This window comes from Diceros bicornis, chromosome 29, assembly GCF_020826845.1.
Source record: "Diceros bicornis minor isolate mBicDic1 chromosome 29, mDicBic1.mat.cur, whole genome shotgun sequence".
Taxonomy (NCBI): Eukaryota; Metazoa; Chordata; class Mammalia; order Perissodactyla; family Rhinocerotidae; genus Diceros; species Diceros bicornis.
In genome coordinates, this window is record NC_080768.1 from 17,008,166 (window position 1) to 17,034,537 (window position 26,372).

The window sequence follows — 26,372 nt, forward strand, 5'->3', positions numbered from 1 at the left end:
CGAGGGCGGGCCCCCTGGCCCGGGTGATCTTTAAATTCTTCCGCACTGGGGCAGTCTGTGCACTTACCTGGCAGTCTGCAGCGAGTGACGCGCTGCCCTGCACTCCCAAGGACTCCTGTCCTCTGCTTTAGGCGGGAAATGCAGTTGCTGGATTGCAACCCAGAGGTGAGACTCGGGCCCCTTTTGTCCTGCAGGCTTAAGCTTCCAGAGGTCTGTCTGCTCGGGAGCGCTAGCGAGGGTGACTGACCACTGGGCGCCGCCGAGTCAAGCTTCTTCGGAGTGGGAAGGTTTTTGGAGTGGGGGAAGATTTTCAACTCCGGGAGGGCGGAGGACTGGACAGAGGCGAGAGGGGTGCTGGAGCTGTTCTCTTCCCGCAGGTGGATAGTCTGAAGCATCTGCTGGAGGCCGGGGCCTCGGTCAACGCACCCCCGGATCCCTGCGAGCAGTCGCCTGTCCACTTGGCCGCAGGGGGCGGCCTCGCTTGCTTTCTTCTCTGGCAGCTGCAAGCGGGCGCTGACCTCAACCAACAGGTAATTAGGTAACTGATTGTTGCCCTGTGCAATCCTCCCCTCCACCCCAAATCCATGCAAACGTCTCTTAGACGCGCAAATAGTCAGTTGTTATAAACATGTCTATAGCAGCGATGTCCAATAGAAATATAACGCGAGACACGTATGTAAAGTTTTCTGGTGGCCACATTAATGAAGTAAAACAAAACATGAAATTAATTTTATAATTTAACCCAGTTTATCCAAAATATTATCATTTCAACGTGTAATCAGTATAAAACATTACTGATCGATAGTCTACATTTTCTTTTCGTATGTCTTCTCAATCTGGTATTTTACATTTGCAGCACATTTCAGTTCAGATTAGCCACATCTCAAGTGCTCGTTAGCCGTGTGTATGGCCACCGGCTACTACACTGGACAGCATACATAGATCTGCAGTTTCTTTCCAAAGGAACAACTGCTACATTTCCACATTGAAAGTATCAGTATAGCAATTGAAATAATACTTGTGAGGCTAAAATAATACTTGTGAGGCGTGCTCACAACCATTACAGTTTCTTGCAGCACTTTCTTATGGTAGTCTGCGTCTTCCATTGGGTATTAAAGTATGGTGAATTTTAAATTGTAAATTTTTTTACTTCTGTAGAACTCCATATTGCTTTTGTTTACTTAAATTTTAATATATGTAGCTGTGGCTGCACATGTTTTTATTAATGAAAAAGTTGTATTTAAAATCACACCGTGAACTTAATTAAAAACCTTGAGTTAAAAAATTCAGTCCAGTGCAGTACAGTTCTAAGTGGCTTCCTCATATAGCTTCCTCAAACAGTAATTAGACTTCACCCACCAACTTCCACAAGGAAGTATTTTAGGATTAGACTAAAATGTGCTCTTATCTCTAAGGATGTTTTTGGAGAAGCTCCACTACACAAGGCAGCAAAAGTTGGCAGCCTGGAATGCCTCAGCCTGCTTGTAGCCAGTGATGCTCAAATTGAGTAAGTATAAAATTAGTGACTTCACGTTTTATATTTTCTTAGATTAAACTAGTCAGACTCCTGAAGCTTAATGACATGTGCTTTTAAAAATGATGCTTGCCTAATTGATAAGTTAGTGTTATCATTTAAATGTTAACTTAGGCTGTTAATGATATCTGATACTATTCCATTTGAGTACGTAAAAAATGGATCCTGAGTAATCAGAGGTGCAGTTCTGTTCATCTATTATGGCAGTATTATATCTTAGTTTTGGTTTAGGAAAATCCATTCTATAAAAGTTCTCATTGACTTCCTTTGGGTACTTATTCGTTGTGTTGAACACAGAATATTCTTTCATTCATTCAAAAATGGAATGTCCACTCTACTGGACTGTGTCCTAGCCACTGAGGATAATGAGTGAGCAAAAATGGAATTTCTCTATGCTTCCTTTACCTCTTCTGTTCTGAAACCAATATTGGTATGAGCCCAAAGCTCCTTTGTTAGGAAAAAAAAAAAAAGGCTAAACAATTGTTAATTTTTATTTAACTCAATTTTTGTCTTAAATTCAGTTTATGTAATAAGAATGGGCAAACAGCTGAAGATCTTGCTTGGTCATATGGATTTCCAGAATGTGCCAAGTTTCTTACAACAATTAAATGTATGCAGACAATAAAATCAAGTGAACAGTCCAGTGGAGATCATTGTGTTCCAGTGCTCCGACAGAAACGAAGTTTTGGAAGTATAGAAAATACAAATGGGAAAAGGAAGTGTTGGTAAGTAACTCATAGTTTCTTCTTTCTTCCTCCTTCAAGGATCTCTTATTTAGCACAGAATTTATTCTTTCATTTAAATATTGGCAGTCTTATTTCTAGTATATCTTTTCATTTTCATTAACACATTTTAATACTGGTTATAGTCACTACTACTAGATTCTAGAGACCAAAAATTGTCCTGTATGGTAGAAGGTTGGGGAGAAAACTTTTTAAAAAAGTTTTTAAATGTGAATATGTTTTTTAACAACAGATGTCATGTTGGTTTTGAAGAGATTTGAAGAAGGCCTTCACTTGGTGCAGATCTACTGCTCAGCTACAAGCTATGGTTTTTGGCTCACTGACGTGTGTCCTTCTAAGAAGGGAGAAAACTTTCTTCTAAGTGAAGATAACATTTAAGAATACATGTATTTACATGCCTATAATATTTTGGTTGTGCATGCTTTGTCTTTTAAGTTGTTAAAGGAATGTCTAAAGAATAAATTCTTTGTGCAGTATTTACAATCTTTGGAAAAAATCATAGTTTAAACCATCAAACTACACTCAGGATTTAATTTGAAATTAAACTTATTGTTTATTAACAAATTTATAATACAACTTTATTACAGTCTTTGAATCCAAGATATTTCAAATAATATTTGGTCGCTGAGGAAGACATAAGTTATAGTAAGCATCCTTGTTCCAAAAGTCTGGGCCCTTCCATCCACACCAGCCCTAGATTTGGGAGAAGGGAAAGGAAAACCTTTTACAAAGTTATAGGACTACACTATCGAAATTGTAACATTTTACAGTCTTGCTGTAATCTCGAATCTCGAGTCCAGCAGGATCTCGAAATAAGACTCTAAATACCTATATAATTAATTCAAAGATTTGAATTCCTATAAAGCATAGAAAAGTAAGTTATTTGGGTCCATTTCAGATAGAATTTTTAAAATTTTTAATTCTATAGTATTTAATCATAGAAATTATAAAAAAAGAAAAGCTTCCTTATGGTGATTGTTACTCCAAATGCCACATTTTAGTGATTCTAAGATGTACAGTTTTACAATTCTCGCAGTCGATGGCGTGTGACGGTTTAAAAACGGGCAGTTTGTTTTTCTTAGTAGTCCATACAAGACAGTAATATCCACCATGCAGAGGCATCTCAGCTATGAGGAAATAAGGCAGTGAGAAATCTGAACTTGCCCCTTGAGTTACATTCTATGCCCTTCATTTTCCTCAGGCAGTCATCATTCAATTTTTCCATTCTTCATGTCAGTATTAACCCTTTTCCCCAGCAGAGAAAATTATTTTCAGACAAAATCTCATTGTGAATATAAATGTTTATCAAATTTTATCAAGGGCTATTGATTTAAGACCCAGCTAACGACTGGTCTGTTAAATCATTCTGAAGTGAAATGCTTTGTGAAATACTTGTGAGGAGGCTAGCTAGGACTCTTAAAACACCACTGGCTGACAAGGTGGTGGTGGTCTTTACTCTAACTCACTCAGAAGCTGCTGGGTATTCTGGCAGGGACCTAGAGTCAAAGTTCACAGTTCCTACAGAAGGCAGTGTGTTAGCTGTTTTCATTGTGGAGGCAGGAGGGTGGAGTAAAATGCTCTTTAATTTTCTCATTTTTCTTTTTCTAATTGCAAAAACAAGATACACACTGTAAAAATTCAAATGAGATGAAAGTAAAAAATAAAAAAAAAAATCCTGCACCAGTCCTACTCCCCCCCGCCCCCAGGTAACCGCTGTTAAGTTTGGTTTATTGTCTTTGAGACCTATTTCTGTACATAAATAAGCTTTTTATTATCTAATTTTTTTGGCAAAACTTTAATAAATTTAATGTCCTAAAATCTGTTTTCTTAACGATAAATGGAAAAAAAAGGCTTAACCTATCTCTGTTTTAATCTTTTTGTGATCCTTTCACACAGGTAGGTCTTCTCCAGGTAATCAGACTCAAATTTTCTTTTAAGAGAAGTGGATAGAGAGGGTGCCAAAGCCAGGAACTGACAGGAGTAGATGGGGGGCCATGCCTCTTTTCTTTGAGGTGACTGGCCTGGGAACTTCAAACAGGAAAACTCTCAAAGAAGGTAAAGAGAGGTCAGGCAGAGGCAGAACTTCCCATGGCCGCTGCTATCACATGTTGAAGCCTGATCCCCAATGTGGTGGTATTGGGAGGTGGGGCCTTTGGGAGGGGAGGAGGTTTTGAGGGTGGAGCCCTCGTGAATGGGATTAGTAGCCTCATTAAAGAGGCCCCAGAGAGCTCCCTCAACTCTTGCACCATGTCAAGACATGGTGAAAAAGACTGCCCTCTATGAACCAGGAGGTGGATCTGAGATTTCCCAGCCTCCAGAACTGTGAGAAGTAAATTTCTGTTGTTTATAAGCCACCCAGTACATGGTATTCTGTTACAGTAGCCCGAACAGACTAAGACAGCGCCTTAGATTCTGGAGTCAAGTGAGAGGGAACAGTTCTGATGGCCAGGCCTCGGCTTCATGGTTTCTTATATGTGCTAATAGAGCAATGGGTGTTTTGCAGTTGCAAAATTCTACAGAACTATAACTAGCAAAGAAGGAGAGTGCATTCTCAGAGAAAGTCATCAGGGACAATGCCTTACTGTAGCTAACTGCTTCAGAAAACCCTATCTAGATAGTTCCATCTAGTGCAAAGTCCCTCAAGCCAGTCAGAAAGAAGTAATTTTATTTATTTATATCATGCCTCCAATAAAATAATTAAGGCTTCTCACTGCCTTTAAGACACAATCTAAATGCCCTGCTTCTCTGCCTGGCTCAGATGGCCACCCTCCTGGAATTAGCTCCTGTGCACCCCTCCAGCCACACCTCTTCACCAGTGCTAGTCCTGTGAAAACTACTGTAGTTTACGGAATGTGCCGGGCTTTCCTTTCCCTGTCTCTAAGTGATCCCTCTACAGGATCAGCTATGTTGTAACCTCCACCGTAGATACCACATTTGTTCCTGGGGGTCCTTTCCGCACTCTCCTTCTCTGTCCTTCTACACTAGACCGAGAGATCCTTAAAGACCTTGTGAATACCCCTAGTGCTTAGGACAGTGGATGTCACATATTAGGTACTTAGTGAATGCTGAATGAACACTTTGCTACAGAAAGAGAGTCAATATTGCTCCTATTTTCAGTAAGATATGTGTGCCAGCCAACAATATTTCATAGATTAAAAAGTCCAAATGCCTTAAAAGAGAAAAGCAGGGAGAAAAACACCTAAAATTTTAAGAACGCATTTATGACCTGTTAGTATTTACAGATTACTCTTATTATTAGCAAAAGACTTTACTAACCTGGGGCTATAAGAGAGTTCAGCTACGCACACATTAAAGCTCCCTACATATAAAACATCTTTAGGGTTTTCGTAATCTAATGTAGTTATATTTTTTTCAACCTCTGAAAACATCTCACCAATTAATTTCAATGTTAAACCATCCAATTCCCCAGAATTCTGCTTTTAAAAAAGTGACCTAATTAAACCACAACTTCAAAGTTCAGAAAAACCTTTTTATTGGTACTAATGATACTGACTTAAGTAACAACATGATAAAAATGAAAGATAGTGGGTAACAGGATATATTATTAATGATATTAATAATTATCATTATTAAATTTATACCTCCTTTAGCTGATATTATGAGCATCAACAAATGTCTCAAATTCAAATCCTTTATAGAATGAGATTGTTCTATGTAAACACATTAAAAGTAGTCTAGTTTCCATAATGTCCAGCATACTGCATAGCTATTTTTGGTTAATTCTAAAATTATAAAAGTTTATATATTCCACTCTCCTATTTCAAGGCATTGGTAACCTCAATACATTTGTTTATGCAAAGCTGTAAAATCTCCAAGGGAATGTATTGATGAGCTTTGTATTCCATTATTAAGTTTTGTAAGAGAGAAAGTCTTTTTAAATCTAACCTAAACTTTGTCTTCTGCAATTTACTTTAGTTCCCTCCTGTCCTCCCTATCTGGAGAGACAGTTACTCATCACAGCCTTAGAATACCTCCTGATGGTGAGGATCACTGCCTTGGTTTATAATCTCTTTTCCTGTGAACAGCCGGTTTGCTATACTTTGGTTCTGGGTTCTTTGCCTTGTATCTGAATTTCTGTTAAACAGATACTTACCTTTTCCAAAATAACTTGCAGATCTTCAGTACCTGTATAATGAGGATCTAAAATCAGAAATTTTATTTGCCCTGTAACCTCATTCCATGCAACTCCGAGTATTGTGTGGGCCAAAACACCTCCCCCTACAGAAGAGGAAATATGAAATATGAGAGGGCATACGTTAACCTCAACTTTCTATTCAATTTAAAAAGACTATTTTGCCTATTGATTGATGTAACACAACATTAAAATTGACTAGCCTACATTGTAAAAGACCACAAACAACGTCAATTATACTCTGAAAAGATAAAATAACATCTTTAAGACAGAAAAGATACAATCATATCTATGATTATATAAAGTTTATAGTCCACTGCCATATCCATGGAATCACCTAAACTGGATTTATAGGGCCACAGAGGGTCTAAACTCCTCCCAGCAGGGTACCGATCACTGCTGTGGTACCTCTCTCAGCTGATGGGCATGCCGCCTCTTCTCTGAGTACCTTCAGGGGTACAGCCCATCCACACCTTCATTCTTCCTGATATTCTGCTAAAATCTGCCTACCTGTATCTCTTACACACCAGTCTTAGCTTGTCTTCTAGCATCACAGGACAAGTCTTGTTCCTCATAGAATTGAGAATCTTTAGATCAGCTAATCCAACCCTCTCGTTTTACAAATAAAGCCCAGAGAGGTTAAGCAATTTGTATAGTGTCACACAGCCAGCCAAGTTAGTGACAGAGCCATGACTTATGATGCTCAGTTGAGTGATCATTGCCTCTTTTCCATATTGCTCTCAACTCTAAATATTTGAACACAGTTATCATTTCTCTTCTTAGCCATTACTTCTTCTGGTTACTATAATCTTTTTTGTAACTTTCCTCCCACCTTGGAAATTTTAAAATAAATATCTAGAGGTCAGCATGAATGGTATAAAAACTAGTTCTGAAATGTTTAAAAATGAATAATTTTATGTGAAATTAAGTATTTATATTAACGGTAAGTTTACATACTCTCCCCTCTACCAAAAGAGCCCAAGATCTCCAAAACACCTTACCGATCATCACTGGGGTTCCTTCACTCTGGAAATGATGAGCCAGCTCCCGCCCTTGAGAGGCCATCTCAGAGCCTTGGCTAGAAAGAAAGCATTTTCTATCAGAAGGGCTATTTCTAACACTGAGGTCAAATAATGAGCTTGGGAACCAATGTTTTCTACCTTTTTGTTTTTTGGTTATTGAAAAAAACACATATAAATTTAAATAAAATTAAGTGGTAGGGAACTGACTGAGAGAGCAATTTAAAGCAACATAACCTCTCTCAATATTGAAGGCCACTAATGCACTAGGAAGGCAGCAGGAAGACCTTGATTCTTTGCTTCTGGAATTGCATGAAGAAGGTCCTGGATTTTTAACATGAGGTGAAAAGTGGTCACCTTGATGCCCAAGGGGCTCTTCTGGGTGGATTTAAGTATGAGAAGAATGAGTCTTAAGTCCTGGGTTCTTGTCTTCTTGCCCTCAGACTCGGAGTCTGTATTTCTCATCTTTAAGTTGGGACCGGTTAAACCTGCCCTGTCTACATGACAGAGATTCCAGGACTAAGACGATATCTGTGAAGCCAATCTGAAAACTGCAAAATGTTTTCAAGTACAACATATTATTTTTAGGGAATATTTCAATGTCCTATACAATTTGTACTTTTGAGAAGAAGGATGGACAGATGAAGGGAGATATTTTTTTAGAATGGAGGTGCCAGGTGGTGCTAAACCTTAGCTCTTGCTTAGTAAGGAATGTATAAATAATGTTTATTTATTTATTAATATTTATTCTGTGCCAGAACTTTCACTTTTTAATCACCATACGCTTCATTACTTAATCTACCTTTTATTTGTTAATAAACTGATTTCCACAGCCAATCCAAATTGCAAGTGTGAAATCAGCTGTATTAAATCATTTAGACAAATAAGGATAATGTTACTGTATTTATCAACATTGTTGTAATAGAAAATTAATTTAAAACATAAGCTCATAAATAAGGACCAAACTAGTTCCGGTCATAGAAATCAATCTTATTTAATTTATATTTGCTCATATATATATTTTTTTTTTGTGAGGAAGATCAGCCCTGAGCTAACATCCATGCCAATCCTCTTTTTTTTTTTTTTTTGCTGAGGAAGACTGGCCCTGAGCTAACATCCATGCCTATCTTCCTCCACTTTATGTGGGATGCCGCCACAGCATGGCCTGACAAGGGGTGCGTCAGTGCATGCTCAGGGTCTGAACCCGGGCCGCCAGCAGCGGAGCGCGTGCACTTAACCGCTACGCCACGGGGCCAGCCCCGTATATTTACTCATATTTTAATGTTGGCATTATGGTTAAACGATATTGGAAAAAATGAAATGAATATATTATTCAGACACATTATTAGTTTATTAACATCTTAAGAAGAAAAAGAGCAAGAGGTAGATGAAAAAGTCAGTCATAGATCAACATTTGATTTTCTCCTTTCAAGACTTTTTAAAGACTTGAGCGGGCCGGCCCCGTGGCTTAGCGGTTAAGTGCGCGCGCTCTGCAACTGGTGGCCCGGGTTCGGATCCCGGGCGCGCACCGACGCACCGCTTCTCCAGCCATGCTGAGGCTGGGTCCCAAGTACAGCAACTAGAAGGATGTGCAGCTATAACATACAACTATCTACTGGGGCTTTGGGGGAAAAAATAAATAAATAAAATTATAAAAAGAAAAAAAAAAGGACCCATATCCTTAAAAAAAAAAAAAGACTTGAGCATAAAAAGCTTGATTTTCTGTAACTCCACTCAAAGTTGACATATTTCCAAATTTTCCTCTTCTAGGCTAAAATTAGGCCTAGACCATACCAGTATATATCACAAAGTTTACTCACAAACTCAGAAGTCTTCTAAAAAATAACCAAAAAAAATTTACGGTTAAAAAAATGAGATTTATAAAGCAATGAGGCAATGTGGAGGAAGAGAGAGGAGTGAAAACAAATGTGGGGAAAAGATAAATAATTTTTCTATTATTTTAATAAAATGACAAACTTGCTTTGAAGTGCTTTCTCTAATTTCTTCACGCGTCCTTACCTGACAAAGAGTATTTTTGAAGTGACCCCAATCAGTTGGTTGAGCACCAGCTGTACCTCGATAGACCCGATCCACTGCCGAGATCCGACAAAGGTTGCTGGTTTGTCCCCGGCGTCAACTAGAGCCTGTATGCATTTAAAATACCAGAACGTCCATACACAAGACAGATACTAAAAATCACATTGAGGGAATTTTCCCTGATGACCAGTATATTCTTTTCCTTCAAAACAGAAATAAGTCTGTGCCCCTGAGGTAATAATTATTAATGGTATATCATGGGCTAATGAAATGCACCACTGACTATAATGGAAAACGGCACGTTCTGTACCTGCTGGATTTCTCTGTGTGTTGGAATGGATCTCTCGGTGTATCCCTGGTGTCTGAACCAAGAGCAGATAGTCTGCAGAGATCGATAAGCACAGCCCCAGCCATTGTCATCTACCCGATCCTGCATATAATGATGATAACCATATATGCCCTGGACCATGTAAACCTATATAAAAAGAAGAAACAGAGTAAATTATTAACTTGAGATAGATGTACATATTCTATACATACACGCAAGTCAAGTTTACTGTTCTCAACCTAAACTGTTAATTTAGTTCCTTATGAAAACGCCTCAGAGAACTACAGTTGAACATTGTACCCTCTGGGCATTTTATTAAATGTTCGAAGTCCTTACCAAAGGCTATAAGGCCTGGCAAGTCCTGCCTTCTGGCCTCCTCTCCAGCTTCATCTCCTACCACCTTTCCCTGTTGCTGGCTCTGCTTAGCTTCAGACATGCCAGGGGCAAGCCGATCTCAGAGCCTTATGGTTCTCTCTGCCTGGAACACTCTTTTCCCAAATTCTCTTACAGCTTGTGCCCTTACTTCCCTCAGGTCTCTGCTCAAATGGCAGAGGCCTTCCTTGGTCATCCAACCTAAAAATGGCACGTTCACTCACTACCCACCCCCTGCCCTGCCTGTCACTCTCTATCCTGCTTTATTTTTTATTTTTCAAAGCACTTACCACTACTTACATATTACTTACTATTATTTTTTTAAATATTTGCCTCGCCACACTAATATGTGTGCTCAATAAGGGCATGCACTGTGTCTTCTTGATTTCTAGGCTCAAGCTTTTACAATGGGCCGGCAAACATTAATAGTCAATAAATGTTTTCCAAATAAATGATGAAGGAAGGAAGGAATAAAGGAATGAACAAACAAAGGGTCCATATAATGGGACATATGACGAATGTTTCTGCAATTCTGTAAACCTGCCATGATACAGCCCCAGTATGCTATTTAAAGATCCCTAAATGAGGGCCAGTATCATATAAATTCTTTCTTGTAGTATAATGCTAAGAATACACATCTTTGTTGACAAATTGGTATCATTATTTATTTATTTTTTTAATAATTTTATTTATTTATTTTTTCCCCCAAAGCCCCAGTAGATAGTTGTATGCCATAGCTGCACATCCTTCTAGTCGCTGTACGTGGGACACGGCCTCAGCATGGCTGTAGAAGCCGCGCGTCAGTGCGCCTGGGATCCGAACCCGGGCCGCCAGCAGCAGAGCGCGCGGACTTAACCACTAAGCCACGGGGCCGGCCCTCATTATTTTTTTAAAATAAGGTAAGAAGAGTCATGAACAAATACAGAATTCTCACCCAACAATTAGAGAATGTATATTCTTCTCAAGCACACACAGAAAATTTATAACTGGACCACTGTGATGGGCTGAAAAGTGGTCCCCAAAGGATATGTACATCCTAATCCCTGGAACCTGTGGATGTTACCTTACATGGTTTTAAAAAAAAAAGGGTCTTTGCAGATGTGATTCAATTAAGGATCTTAAGATGGAAGAAATTTTTCTGGACTATCCAGGTGGGCCCTAAATGCAACCATAAGTATCCTTATAAGAGAGGGAAATTTGAGACAGAGAAGAGAAGCCACCGTGACCGCAGAGGCAGAGATAAGAGCCATGCAGCCATAAACCAAGGAATGCCGGCAGCCGCTAGAAGCTGGAAGAGGCAAGGAATGGATTCTCCCTAAGAGCCTCTGGAGGGAGCATGGCCCTGCCGACACCTTCATTTCAGCCCAGTGATACTGATTTCAGACTTCTGGCTTCCAGAATGGTGAGAGAATACATTTTTGTAGATAGATAGATTAGATAGATTAGATAGATAGATAGATAGATAGATAGATAGATAGATTTGTTTGTTTGTTTATTTATTTAGTGAGAGAGATCAGCCCTGAGCTAACATCCATGCTAATCCTCCTCTTTTTGCTGAGGAAGACCGGCTCTGAGCTCACATCTATTGCCAATCTTCCTCCTTTTTTCCCCCAAAGCCCCAGTAGATAGTTGTATGTCACAGTTGCACATCCTTCCAGTTGCTGTACGTGGGACGCGGCCTCAGCATGGCCGGAGAAGCGGTGTGTCGGTGCGCGCCCGGGATCCAAACCCAGGCCGCCAGGAGCGGAGCGTGCGCACTCAACCGCTAAGCCCGCTAAGCCACCGGGCCGGCCCACATTTTTGTAGTTGTAAGCCACCAGATTTGTAGCTGTTACAGCATCCATAGGAAATGAATATAAGTCTCAGTAAGTTTTCGAGTCTGTATCACATAGAAATTGTTTCTGACCAGTAGGCAAAAGAGTCAGAAATCAGTATAAATAAATAAATAAATAAAAAATTCTGATATACTTGGACATTAAAAAACACTTCTAAATAACACAGGATTAAAGAAAAATCAGAACTGTAAAGATATTTAGAAGTGAATAAAACCAACATACTTTAAATTAAAACCTGTGAAAGCAGTACTTTGCTTGAAATTTAAAACCTTAAATTAGAAAATAAAAAAGATTAACAATAAGCTAAGTGTATCCAACTTAAGAAGTCAGAAAATGAACAACAGTAAATCAAATTAAGTAAAGAGCAAAAATTAATGAAGTAGAACACAAAAGTTACAATAGAGGGGGTCAAGAAAGCCAAAAGTTAAAAAAAGGGGTGAGAAAGCATAAAAATGATATGAAGAATGAAAAAGAAAAGATTTCTACAACTACAGTAGAGATTAAAACCTAGATAAATACAACTTATAAAAATGAAAAAGTCCTGTAACCATTAACAAAATTAAATCGGTTATTAAAAATCTTCCCACAAAGAAAATGCTAAGCCCAGACTGTTTTACAGGGCAGTTTTACCAAATGATCAAGGAACGATCATGTCAATCTTACATAAATTCCTCTAGGAAATTTAAAGAAGAGGGAACACTCTCAACTCTTTCAATGAGGCAGTATATTGTTGATACAAAAACAAAATAAGAAGAGTATGAGAAAAGAAAATTATAAGCCAATATCATTCATGAACATAGATGCAAAAATCTTAACAAAATATTAGCAAACTAAATCCAGCAGAGAATAAAAAATAATCATGAATCATAACCAAAGTAGGTTTATCCCATGAATGCAAATCTATTACTGTTTAGAAATTTGAGCTCCAGTATTTAGGGCTGTAAATAGCATGATGTCTGTAATTTTCTTTGAAATGGCTCAAGGGGAAAAAGAGGAGAAATGAAGCAAATCTAGCAAAACGCTGACAAATTGTTGCACATATGTAACAAGAGACATGTACAGGAATGTTCATAACAGGGTTGTCTAAATAGCAAAAAACCTGGAAAAAAAATCATACCAAGGTATATTATACAGCAATAAAGATAACTGAACTACAGTTAGACACAATACCACGGAAAAATCTTACAGACAGAATATTGATGGAAAAGGCGAGTTGTAGCAGATGACACACAGAATGACACCATTTTTATTAAGCTCAAAAGCAAGCAACACTAAAAGCTACATAGTTGAGGGAATATATGAATATATGATGAAAGTATTAAAAAAAGGAAGTGAAGGGGACCAGCCTGGTGGCATGGTGGTTAAGTCTGCATGCTCTGCTTTGGTGGCCCGGGGTTTGCAGGTTCAGATCCTGGATGCGGACCTACGTACCTCTCATCGAGCCATGCTGCGGCGGCATCCCATATACAAAATAGAGGAAGATGGGCACAGATGTTAGCTCAGGGCTAATCTTCCTCAGCAAAAAGAGGAAGACTGGCAATGGATGTCAGCTCACAGCTGAGCTTCCTCACCAAAACAAAACAAAAAAAAAAGGGAAGTGGATAATGAACATAAAACTCAGTGTAACAGTGCCTCTCGGGGTGTAGGGGAGGCAGGAGTGGATAAGGAAAGAACACACAGTCAGACTGGTAATGTTCTAGTTCTTATACTGAGTAGGGAGCTTTCTGGTATTCACTTCCTTACTATGCTTTACAATTCACATATATGTTATAGGTACATATCAAATATATAATAAATATTTAAAAAATATATAAATGCCTCTTGTATCTCTGTAATAGAGATAATGAACTCATTTCATTGTCAAAAATCAATCAGCATTTATTCAGTACTTCTGAGTGTCCAGGCACTTTGTAAGGAATTATTAAGAATTAAAAACAAATATATGATACAAGATCTACCCTACAGGAGTTCCAAGTAGAGTCTGAGAGAGAAAACATTTATGCAATAATCTACTAGAAAACCATCAAGAGTTATATTGTTTGTTAGAGACTTTTTAAGTTTTGTATTTCCGTTCTGATTCTATGACTGTGACAGAGCAAGATTTTTAACCAGGAATAGGTCTTTCAAGATTTCCTCTCATACAAGCAAAATAAGTGAAATCATTTAATATCACTGCAAAGTTGAGTCAAGACTCCTTTGTACACATGTAACGGTGAGTGCCCAGCCAGGGTCTTTCTGCAGGAAGCTGGTCTGCCCACAGCTCTTGCAGATGGCACTGCTGTCCCAAGTGCACTCTGATGGCCAGGACTAGAAGCGGGCCCCTAACTCCTCCAGGGTAGATACTGTATCATATATTCATTTTTTAAAATGAAGATTGGTCCTGAGCTAACATCTGTTGCCAATCTTCCTCTTTTTTTTCCTCCCCAAAGCCCCCAGTACACAGTTGTGTATCCTAGTTGTAGGTGTTACTAGTTCTTCTATGTGGGATGCCGCCTCAGCATGGCTTGATGAGCAGTGAGTAGGTCGCGCCCAGGATCCGAACCAGCGAACCCTGAGCTGCTGAGGCAGAAGGCACGAATTTAACCGCTACGCCACCGGGCCAGCTGCATATATTCATTTTTAATTCTTAAAATCTCCTTACAAAGTGCCTGGAGACTCAGCAGGTACTGAATAAATGCCATGACAAGATGACCAATCACATTTCCTCTCTTGGGAATTTGAATTGAGAGATGCAGAGCGAATTAGGCAGTCAGGAGCAGGGAATGAAGCTGAAACGATGCATACAATGGGCAGCTACGAGGGAGAGTAGGAAAAAGTTATACACAAGCTGAAACAATGAGGAAACAGAGGATACGAGGCTGAGAAAAGACAGAGTAAACGGGAGGAACAGGCCAGTTAGGATGAAAAGCATCCACACAGAAAGCAGCAGAAATGCCTTCAAGGAGTCGCTGTAGGCCTGAGACTGAGGCAGCTGGCAGCCCCAGGGCTGCTTTGTTCTCAGAGGCCCAGCTGTCCAAGGATTCCTGGTCTCAGACGCCTGTGAGATCCTTTCCTCCCAGCCTGCATGTATCCTTAAAGGAACCCTTCCCCATGCTCTGCCGATCCCTCTTACTTGAGCCACCTTGAGTGAGGATCTACCCCTGGCAGCCAGGTACACACTGCACAGAACACACGCTGCAGTACCTTCTTAGACTTCTGCTACAGTGTGTTCTGGGGAGAATATGCCCTTAATGAAAATAAAATGGGACAAGCCATTAAAGAAAATAGGGAATGTAATTTAGTAAGAGAAATGTGGTACACACTATCTATTCCTAACCATTTTAGACCACTGTGAATTACTACTATTTTAAGCAAGGATTACTAAAAGAAACGGGTGGTAAATTACGTTTTAGGGATGACATACATTATGAATTAATCCTTACAATGTCCACTGGGTACAAACAAAAAACAACTCATGACATTAATGATCAACTGACTCCCATAAGCAATTATTAAACTCACCATACCAGTCTCTATGTTAGGTGGATTGAGATAAATATGTGGATTTCTAATGTAACCATCTTTATATGGTTCATCTGGAAAGTGATAAGCATTAGGCCTTTTGAAATAAGGTCTGTCGTGAGGCAGATTGAAGAGATCATGTAACTCCTAAATGAAATTAGAATAGAGAAGAAGAGAAAAAAAGTTAAATGATTTAGATTCCTAGTCAATAAATAAAGATATGAAACACAGAAAATTAACTATATATTGGTTATAAAAGTTATCAAACACATCTATGATTTAATTCACTAAGGTCAAAGACAGTGAGATTAAACTAAAACCAAATAAGACTTATTTTTATTTATCTATGTATACAGATAGAAACTGGAAGGGAACGTAGAAAAATGAAAGTAATTTGTTAGTGAGAGAACTGAGATAATTTAAAATTAATTATTTATTATAACACAGTCCGTTCAAGTACATCCAGGCTAAAGACTGGTTTTGAAACAGCCTTGTAAATGAGTAAAATATAATTAACAATGATATAATTATATCAAAGTATTTTGAAAAATCATGCTTCAAGTACTTAACAAATATAAGGGGTAAAGATTAAATTACAGAGTAGATATTGGTGGTATGAAACCAACCAATATGGCATCAAAATAAAAATACACATACATGTTTAAAATGCAAAATATTCCCAATTGTATAAAAGCATGTAATAGTTACTTTGAAAAGTTTGACATTTTCTTTTTCGTATCTCCTGTGTATTCTAGCAGTTTGAATGGGACCATCAGCTCGTGTAGCTGTTGCCTCTACAAATCAATTCATCTAACACTTACAGAGAGGTACAGAGGGTTACAGTATCATACTTCTTCTCAGGGACAGAGACTAGGAAGGTGCTCCCATGGTATAATTTGATGGGTGCCAGGCAAGGCCACACATCAAAAATATGTACTCTAAAACCAGTCATTTTGCCAATAAATCTCATTTCTTTGAATGCCAATCATGTTTTCTTCAAACTCTAATAAAACCCAAATAACCGTGGGAGGTGGGAGATGGAGTATTACTATAAATCCTAATTAGAATTAGCATAAATCTTAATTTTCCTTCCCTAACTGTGAACTTATCTCTTTCACAAATCTGGAAGTAATGGAAGGGAAAGGAATTTATTAATAGTCATCAGCTGTTGTAGGCATGTAAGCATCTTTCCATTTCTATATTTCATTACGGAAAAATTTCATAGACCATATGAACCACTGTGAGCATATGAAATTAAAATGTTACATATGGTTTACCATAATACTTTTTCATTAATCATACTTAAGAAGTTGCACGAGAACAGAAATTAAATAATATGTAAAACTAATAGTCTGTTTCCACACTTTCATATTAAATCACACAATAATTCCCATTTATTAGAAATATATAATTAAATACAAAAGGAATGATAGTCTTATTTGTTCTAAGAGTAAATGAGTTGGTTTTACCTTTCTGTAGGCCTGCAGCTGACCATCTGGAATTCCTGATGGATATGAAATTGTTACAAGGTTTTTTTCCCCTGGTAATAAAAAGTGCAATGGTTCAGGGACCATAATAGATGTTCCTTTCATATATTTCAAAATGCACTTTTCCATATCCGTTAGTTGATTATGAATTGCATCAACTAGAAGTTTACGAACTCTGTGGAGGGAAATATTCAAGTGCATTAACAAAAGTTATAGTGAGCACGAGAAATCGAAGTGTAGAATTAATATATCCCGAATATAGTAAAAAAATTTGACTGGAGCAAGTTTATTAAAAGAAGCCTAAATTATGCAAAGTTAAATAAACTTTATATTTCCTCTGTGTAGATAAAGGGAAAACCCTATAGGTTTTGCGTACTACCCTACTTCTTCCAAATAAACATTTAATTACTAGATGACTCAGTTTAATAATAAACGAGGAATAAATCATAGTAAAAACAACCACCACCACCCTGGGTATACCTATATGATATTTAAAAATGGGCTCTGATTACTTTGGGGAGGAATCCTTGTTTCAATGTGGCAGTAGTATTATAAAATACTTACTTTCCCCATGTTTCTTCTGGAGCAACAGATATAACTGCATCAACCGGTAAAGTCATACTAACATAGTGGTGTCCTCCGCTTTCTCTTTCAATGATGGGGGTTATGGCTGTCAGAGAGGTTGACATTTCCAGCATAAGATCTATATTTACTATTTGATGCTATAACGATAAACAGTAATAGTCAATTTATAGCACACTGAACACTAAATATAAGGGGTAAGTAAAAGGGCTTTTTAAGGACGATAAAGCTATATTACAGTAAATTGTTTAAAAGCACAAATCCTATCTTAAAAAAAACTATTCTCTGCTTCAAAATAATCTGAGGAGAGGTGCAGAGTGGGGACTAAAGATGAAATCAGACTGACCACGTACTGGTAAACGTTAAAGCTGGTATAGGTTCACCAGGGCTCCCTATATTATTCTCTCTACTTTTGTACAGACTTAATAAAAAAAAATCAAATGAACAAGATACAATAACCACACACCAAAGGAACTTTTAAATACATATTATGACTATATAAATCTGGTCTAAAGACATAAAGAACTATAAACAAATACTGAACTCTATTAGGAGGTTTGATTTTAACAGTGGTATGGAACAATTTGGAAAATACTTTCTATATATTGAATGAATTTAGCAAAATATTGAGGATACTGGAAGCCAGGTTTCTCCGAGGGAAAAGGTTAGGAACTGTGTGAGACTGAACTAGAATTGGAGGTATAAATATGATTTACATAGATAAATATGAATGTACATGTTATATATGTGTGCATGTGTATATGTATAGTCTGTATGTATACATGTGTGTGCTCCTTGGAGAAATGGCTGATTCCTGAGCTGGAGCAGGGTAAGTATATGATGTGCCTGGAACCTCTTGTGGAAGAAAATAGGAAGTACTCAAAAATACAGTGTCAAAAGGACAATGGGGGCCACTTGAAGAAGTTTCTATTGGCCAAACCTTGGAAAAGGTGAGCATCAAAATAACTAATGAGGGGCTGGCCTGGTGGCACAAGCGGTTAAGTGCGCACGCTCCACTGTGGTGGCCCGGGGTTCACCAGTTTGGATCTCGGGCGCACACTGACGCACTGCTTGGCAAGACATGCCGTGGCGGCGTCCCGTACAAAGTGGAGGAAGATGGGCACAGATGTTAGCCCGGGGCCAGTCTTCCTCAGTGAAAAAAAAAAAAAAAGAGGAGGATTGGCAGATGTTAGCACAGGCCTGATCTTCCTCACACACACACCCCACGTATAAAATAGAGGTAAATGGGCACGGATGTTAGCTCAGGGCTAATCTTCCTCAGTAAAAAGAGGAGGATTGGCAACAGATGTTAGCTCAGAGACAATCCTCACCAAAAATAAAAAATAAAAAAATAACTAATGATAATAAGATTGTAACTCAGTGCATAAAATAAGAATCCATGCTTCCATGCAGATAATAAATAGATAAACAGGGAAAAGGAAAAAGCTCTTCCTCATAGTATAATGTTATCTAATAAATGTAGAAGGAAATGATAGACTTAGAAAAATCGCCACTCTACAACCATCAGATTAATGCCAGCTTCTGGTAAAAATTATCAATTAATGCTAGAAGTGGTGGGCAAAAATTTGATGAGGAATAGGATCTATACATAGTCTCAAAGTATCTTCCCACGAGATACTAATTATAAGGGAAAAAATAGGACCCTCATAGTGGAGAAAACTGGTGGAGACCACCTTAAGTAAGTGATAAAAGTTAACATCACCACTACCAGGAACAAACTGAGAGCATACGCCTCTCTAATACGATGTGCTGAGAAGGACACAACATTACCCCTGTGGTATTCCTACCAGCGATGCACGGCCTGAACCTAATCACGAGGAAGCCGAAAACAAACCCAAACTGAGGAACATTCTACAAAATAACTGACCTGTACTCCTCAAAATGTCAAGCTCCAACTAGTGGTAATTCTCAAATTATTATCTACAGCCCACAGTTTTTCTGTACCTTCCACATCTGTAAATCTGACAGCTCACGTGGACACCTCATTGGTGTCTCAAACATAACATGACCAAAACTGACCTCATGTCTTCCCCTCTTCCATCTTTACTGAAGAAACTGGTCATCTCACAGCCAGTTGTGTCCAAGAATAATCCATTTTATCACCTAACTATCTCTTGTGTCCATCCCCTCCTCTCTAGTACAATAGCTACCATTTAGTTAGGCTTCTCCTGAAGTGGCCCCTGCCCACCTCTCCAACCTCACGTCCACCCTATTTTCCCCTACCAGCCTGGAAAAACACTACTGTCATATTAGTTTTGTACAATTTCCTGGCTTGAATAAGTAACTCCGTTTTTTATCTCCAATATCTGGCAAAGTTTATGGCACATGGCAGGAAGATACTCAGTAGCATCGGTTCAGAAATCAACAGAACCAAAAACAGTGTGAAGAAAAGTAAATCATTTGTTATTTACTATCTCACACAGCCTATATGTCACTGTCATGTTTCAGAATGATTCCTTTTTATTTATTTTTAAATAATTTGTAAATGTACTCAAGCAGTTTTATTTTTGTGGGAGCAAAGAAAGCATCCAAGAAATCCTTTTAAGATATGTATTATAATGAGACAAAAGTTTTGATATGTAAAACAGATATAACCTCAGGCAAGTCATTTAATCTTTCTGGACCATAATAATCTGATCTGTAAAAAATAAGAGTTGGATTAAATGATCTCTAAGATCTCACTCAACTCCAAATTCAAGGATTTAAAATTTTTCCCACTAAGAAGACAGGTGATTTGCTTACCAAGTCTGATAACTTTTTGTCTTTCTTCCTCATGAATTTTCGTTTTGTATCGTCTTCCTGTTCAAATCTAAATTTTCAATACATGAAGATGTTTATAGTATGAAATGACATTTTAAAAACATTTGCTGTAGTATTCAAACATACTCACTGAATAAAGCGCATTATGGTCTTACAAGCAGAACTGTCAGTCAGTTCTCCCGGAATGGTGTTTACGTCACTGTTGGGCCATATACACACTGAACTGTGGCAAATTCTGAACACAAGTGCATTTGAGGAAAGCTTGGTTGACAGGTCACTCAGCACATGTTTTAGTGCTTTCTTGATAAAAACTTCTAAATTAAAAGAATATAAATAGAAATTAGTAAGAAAAATTTTAAACTTTTTGACATGAATGTTTCCAAACACACAAAACTAGAGCATAGCAAAACTGACTCCCAAATAGTCATTCCCCAGATTCAATAATTATAAAAATATTTTGCCTTTTTTTAAAAAAATTGAGATAAAATTCACAGACTATAAAATTCAGATTTTTAATGTGTATAATTCAGTTGCTTTGATTATATTCACAAGGTTTTACAATCATCACTAATTCCAGAACATTTTCATCACCCCAAAAGAAACCCTGTACCCATCATTGGTCACTCCCCACTCGCCCTACACTTACCCCATGGCAATCACTGATCTACTTTTTGCCTCTATAGATTTGGCTGTTCTGGACACTTCATATAAATGGAATCACACATTATGTGGCCTTTTGTGTCTGGCTTCTTTCCTTCAGCATAATATTTTCAAGACACATCCACATTATGAATTCATCCATAGCATTCATTCCTTTTTATGGATATTCCATTGTATGGATATAACAACACATTTTATTTATCCATTCATAAGATGATACACATTTGGGTTGTTTCTTTTGGCTATCATAAATAATGCTGCTATGAACATTTGTGCACAAGTTATTGTGTGTTATATATGTTTTCGATTATTTTAGGTGATTACCTAGGAGTAGCATTGCTGGGTCATACAGTAATTCTATGTTTAACTTATTGAGGAACTGCTAAATTGTTTTCCAAAGCAGCTGGACCATTTTATATTCCCACCAGCAATGTATGAGGATTCCAATTATTTTCAAAGTATTGTATTAATTGAAGCAATTAAACTGTAGAATGAAATGTCAATTTCTTTGTAGTTCTTTTTCTCCTTGGACTATATCCCACTAAGACTGTACCATCAAAGTATTGTGTTCTAAAGTCCCAGTCTTTTTCTCTGTGTGATATGTCACCACCCTGATATTTGTCTGACTTCATTTTCAGAGATTTCCTTTTAATTTAATAGAATTTTTGAATATGTAAAACATTTTTATGGTTCCAAAGTCAAAACTACATAAGAAGATATATTTGAAGAAGACAATATTTAAATACTTGCCCTAGCTTTATACTCCTAAATCCTATTTAACCCTGTGGTTAAAATATTTAACTATCACATTGATATCTTGAAAAATAAATACTTTGGGGTAGTGGTAGAGAAAAGATTACTTAGATCAGATTTTAAAACATCTTAATGTTTCAGAAAGCTGAATTTAAAGATTTCCAGCTGCACTATAAAAAACAAACATAATTCCTGGATTACCTTCTGTTTATCCATGAGGGACCACGAGGTCAAGTTATCTAAAAAATTTGTGATGTCTTTAAAGTTAAGCACTTCCTTCCTCTATATTTTCTTATTAATGATTCCCTTTCTCGAGTGTTTGAAAGTTTGATACAAGAGGAAGAATACAATCAAGTCAGAAGACAAGCTCAAAGAAATTAGGTAAAAATATCTGCAGTCCTTGTTCACATTTGAAATGATATCATTACATCTATCGACTAATGGATTAATTATACTTTGCAATAAGTTCATAGCACAGTATATCTTTAATTTCTATTAAGTTGTGAAATATAAGGCTTTATCCATAAAAGTAACATATTAAGGAACAACTATACTTTACTGATAAGATAGGCCTGAAAATGAGTTTGATTTAGTCCTTGTAAAATGGTTCTCATCTTGACGGCACATTAGAATCACCTAGAAAGCTCACTGAAGTCTAGGTCTCTGTCCCAGAGACTTAGTTTAATTGGTCCTGGAGTGGGGATTGCAATGTGGACCAAGACAGGGAACAGTTTTTTAATCTGAAGGGATGGGTCAGAAAGAACATTCCGCATTCTCTCCCTTTCTGTTTCCACGGGGCCAGTAAACAACGGCCAGCTGGTGATCCCTTCAAGGAACTTTGGCACTTTTCATGAGTGATGTCATTTATTATCAAGGTGTCAACTATCACCCTTGAGAGATATTAAGTTCTCTATCTCCAATCCTGACCACTCTCCCCTAAGTTTCAGACTCAAATTACCAAATGCCTGTTGGGAATTTGCACTCAAGTCAGAAACAGGAAGATGTCCTAAATTTGCTTTATACAAACTCTGTTGAGTTTTCTCCCATGGAGTTCTGGTACTATTCCAAAACAAGGTAACATTCAAGGGCTCGGGAGACTCAGGATCATGTACAGTTGCAAGTCTGCAATGTACAAATCTGGATGCATCATTTACTTTGTGTTCATTGTGGATATTTATATTTATTGTGACAATTTTCTTCGAGAGGGCAGTAAAGTTTCTTAAGGAAGGGGACATCTTTTTCTAATTTGCACAGAGGAGCCCCATGGGCTATTGGTGGTGCTGGAACACAGCGTCTAAGTTTAAATCCAGTTTATGTAACTTACTAACTATATGATCTTAGTTTAATTATCCTATCTGTCACTCTGTTGCATTTGCAAAATTGAGAGAATCTCACTACATTTCGTCATCAATTTTATAATAAAAAAGGAGAGCTTTTGGGGGCCAGCCCCGTGGCCTAGTGGTTAAGTTCAGGGTGCTCCACTTTGGCCTCCTGGATTCATGGGTTTGATCCTGGGCATGGACCTACATCACTTGTCAGCCATGCTGTGGTGGCAACCCACATACAAAATAGAGGAAGACTGGCACACATGTTAGCTCAGGGCGAATCTTCCTCAAGCAAAAAGAGGAAGATTGGCAACAGATGTTACTCAGGACCAATCTTCCTCACCGAAAAAAAAAAAAAGGAGAGCTTTTTGGGAGACCTACCATTAGCAGTAGCCAGCTGAAAAGCCAGATCAAGGCCTCCTCTTATTCTGAAGAGTATATCCATAGTCTCTGAAATCACCTACGACAAATAAAACCAAAATTCCATCGTAAAACAAAACAAACTCATCCATATATAAATTAGAAGCTAACTGAGTTTAGGTTAAGGCATTAATTAACCTTGACTTTCAAATTATTTCCTGAGTTAATTCCTTGTTTTATGGAGAAAAACAAAACACCCTAAATTTTAAATCAGGGACTCTCAACCTTTGTTCCACATTAAAATCACCTGAAGAGCTTAAAATGCTGATACCTGGGCTGCACCCCCAGAGCTTCTCATTAATTGGTCTGAGGAGGGTCTAGGCACAGGGATATTTAAAAGTCCCCCCCCCCACCCTTCCACCCGCTACACCAGTGATTCTAATGTGAAAAAGTTGAGGACCACTGCTCTAAGACAATATTTTTAATTATAGTCTTAACAATGGGTTTAATAATGACAAGAAAACATCAATGGTAAAGAACTAGTTTAAGGAGACAAGAACACTAAACCGAATATGATAACATCTGGAGGTCAAGACAATGAGAGGAATCTAATACATCACTAATGGTGGAAGTATGAACTGTAGAATTCTTCATAGGGCAATGTGGCAGTAAGAATCAAAAGCCTTATATTCACATTCTTGGCCTAGTGATTCTGCATTTAGAAATTTAGTCTAAGGAAATCTGCAAAACACACAAAGAATCAGGCATAAAGATGTTAATCTAAATGTCAACAACAGAAGATTGGTTAAATAATTATGAATATTATACAGCCACGAAAAATCATGCTTTAGAAGAATAGTTAATGGCATAGGAAAATGCAACTTATAAAGGGAAAAAAGCACTTGTAAAATGGAATCTATCAGCAGTTCTTAATTTGGGTCCATATGCTGAGTTTCAGGTAGTCAATGTGATAAATGACATGTATCATTTTGCTAAGGGGAGGGGAAAAGGGGAAAGGAAACTCTGGGAATAGATTTCAAAGATTTCATCAGATTCTCAAAATATGTCCCAACAGGCTGAAGAACCACACTACACAGTAAGAACCCTATTTTGAAATAAATGAATAAGTACTAACATTTACTGAGCTCTTAAAATGTAAAAGGCACTGTGCTAAATGACTGGACACAAATTAACTCTGATCCTTCGAACATTATGGAGTAGGTACCACTACTGTTTTCTTGATTTACAAATCCCTTGCCACATTTTTTTAAGGGTGACTGCTTTTAACCATCTCATAAACTGTAACCTGTTGAAAGGCCATACCCTTTGCCCCAATTCTATTTCTGGGAATTTATTCGAAGGAAATAATCAAGAAAGTTCAGAACAAATTTATCTTCAATGTTGTCCATTTATCATACTTATCAGATCATACTTGTTATTCATCATAGCAAAAAAAAAAAAAAAATTGGAAACCACCTAAATAGCTATCAATAAGGAGTCGGTTAAATAAAGAACAATACTACCATACAAAATACAATACACCTCTTTGAATAAAAAATATTTAATGACAATGAAAGATACCGAGGACAAAAGTTAAAAAGACAGGCAAGAGGAAATTTAACTGTTACTGTATGATTTTGCACAATTTAACTAATCTTTTGTACTCTTCTGTAAAGCTGGAAAAATATACAACTTGAAAGTGTTGTTGTGAAGAATCCATAAAAGATCATATATGAAAGCACTAGACTCTCCCTAGAGTTCTGAATTGAGATCCTCTCTGAAGAAATAATATTTAAGCTGAGATCTGAAGGGTAAGTAGGTAAGAGTATGAACAACTCCAGAAGAAAGATGGGGGTGGAGATGGAAAAGCCCGGCCAGGCAGGGGCACAGATTGGTGAAGCCTGCCTAAAGGATCCTTTAAGAGACGCACAGATGGTTAGATCTGATGGTGGCAAGGACAGGGATGGTAAGAGTAGAGACAGTGACAAGTGACAGCCACTTAGAAGTAGAATCCGAAAGACTTGATTACTGATCAGGTGTTTAGAAGTAGAGAAGAGGGAGATGTCAAGGATGTCTTCCTGATTTTTGGCATGCAAACCGGGTGGAGAGTGGTCCCATTTACTCAGATGGGGATCACTGGAGGAAGAGTGGGTGTGGGATGAGAGGAGGCGGAAATGATGAGGCAGTTTTGAACCTGCTGAGTTTGAAGTACATTTGAGCTATCCAAGTGGAGGTACAGTTAGATACGTGGATCTGGAGCTCAGAATAAAGGTCTAAGCTGGAGATAGAAATTGAGGAGAAAGCACAGGGTGTAAAGAAAAGTATCCCTGAAGAACAACCCATCTAGGATGGAGACTGGAGGACCTGGCTGAGCAATGAGACAGGAGGGAAACCAGGGCAGGGTGACCTCACGGGGGCCAAGGGAATAGAGTATTTGAAGAAAGTTACTTATTTCTTTCCCAGGTCCAATCCTTCTTCAAAACCTTCAAAAACACCGAATAATGTCTGGTTCTCAAAATGCATTCACAAGGAGGAGGCGCCTGGAGCGGATGTCCAAACGCGGCCGAGCTGGGGGGTTCAGGTCGTGCGCGGCCTCGGGAAGAGGCCGAGGAGAAGGCGGCCCAGACCTCGGAGTGACAGCTGCCGCCGTGGGCCCCGCAGAACCAGTTCCTTTCAAATGCTAGTCGGGTCGGCTACCGAAGTCCGGGGGGGGGAACGCAGCGGTCGGTGGCGAGCAGAGGTACTCACCATGCCCGCGACGTGGCGATGACAGGGACGCTGACGTCCGCTCACTGGCTCAGACGGCTGGCCCGGAAGTGGCGTCATCGAGGGGCGGGGCCTGGGAAGGCCGACTACAACTCCCAACATGCCCCGCAGCATACGCCATGGGGCGTACCACGCT

At 38.3% G+C, this 26,372-nt stretch overlaps 2 protein-coding genes across 2 annotated transcripts; one reads left to right on the top strand and one right to left on the bottom strand.

Annotated features, from left to right (window-relative positions):
* Window positions 1-5,838, top strand: ANKRD37 (ankyrin repeat domain 37). Its single transcript, XM_058525006.1, has 5 exons — window positions 1-165; window positions 378-530; window positions 1,416-1,507; window positions 2,056-2,259; window positions 2,510-5,838. Coding segments are annotated over exons 1-5 (477 nt in total). The 5' UTR covers window positions 1-138; the 3' UTR covers window positions 2,511-5,838.
* On the bottom strand, window positions 2,805-26,372 carry UFSP2 (UFM1 specific peptidase 2). The gene is given in 13 exon segments (XM_058524992.1): window positions 2,805-2,970; window positions 6,392-6,516; window positions 7,432-7,508; window positions 9,469-9,593; window positions 9,797-9,961; window positions 15,523-15,669; window positions 16,992-17,184; window positions 17,574-17,731; window positions 20,355-20,421; window positions 20,503-20,686; window positions 23,492-23,570; window positions 26,219-26,303; window positions 26,305-26,372. Coding segments are annotated over 13 exon segments (1,545 nt in total). The 5' UTR covers window positions 26,358-26,372; the 3' UTR covers window positions 2,805-2,883.

Excerpts from the sequence above, each read along its gene's own strand:
- ANKRD37 (XM_058525006.1), top strand. The coding sequence starts at position 139 with ATGCAGTTGCTGGATTGCAACCCAGAG. Across the intron at positions 531-1,415 it reads GCGCTGACCTCAACCAACAG|GATGTTTTTGGAGAAGCTCC; the intron begins GTAATTAGGTAA and ends CTTATCTCTAAG. Across the intron at positions 1,508-2,055 it reads GCCAGTGATGCTCAAATTGA|TTTATGTAATAAGAATGGGC; the intron begins GTAAGTATAAAA and ends TCTTAAATTCAG.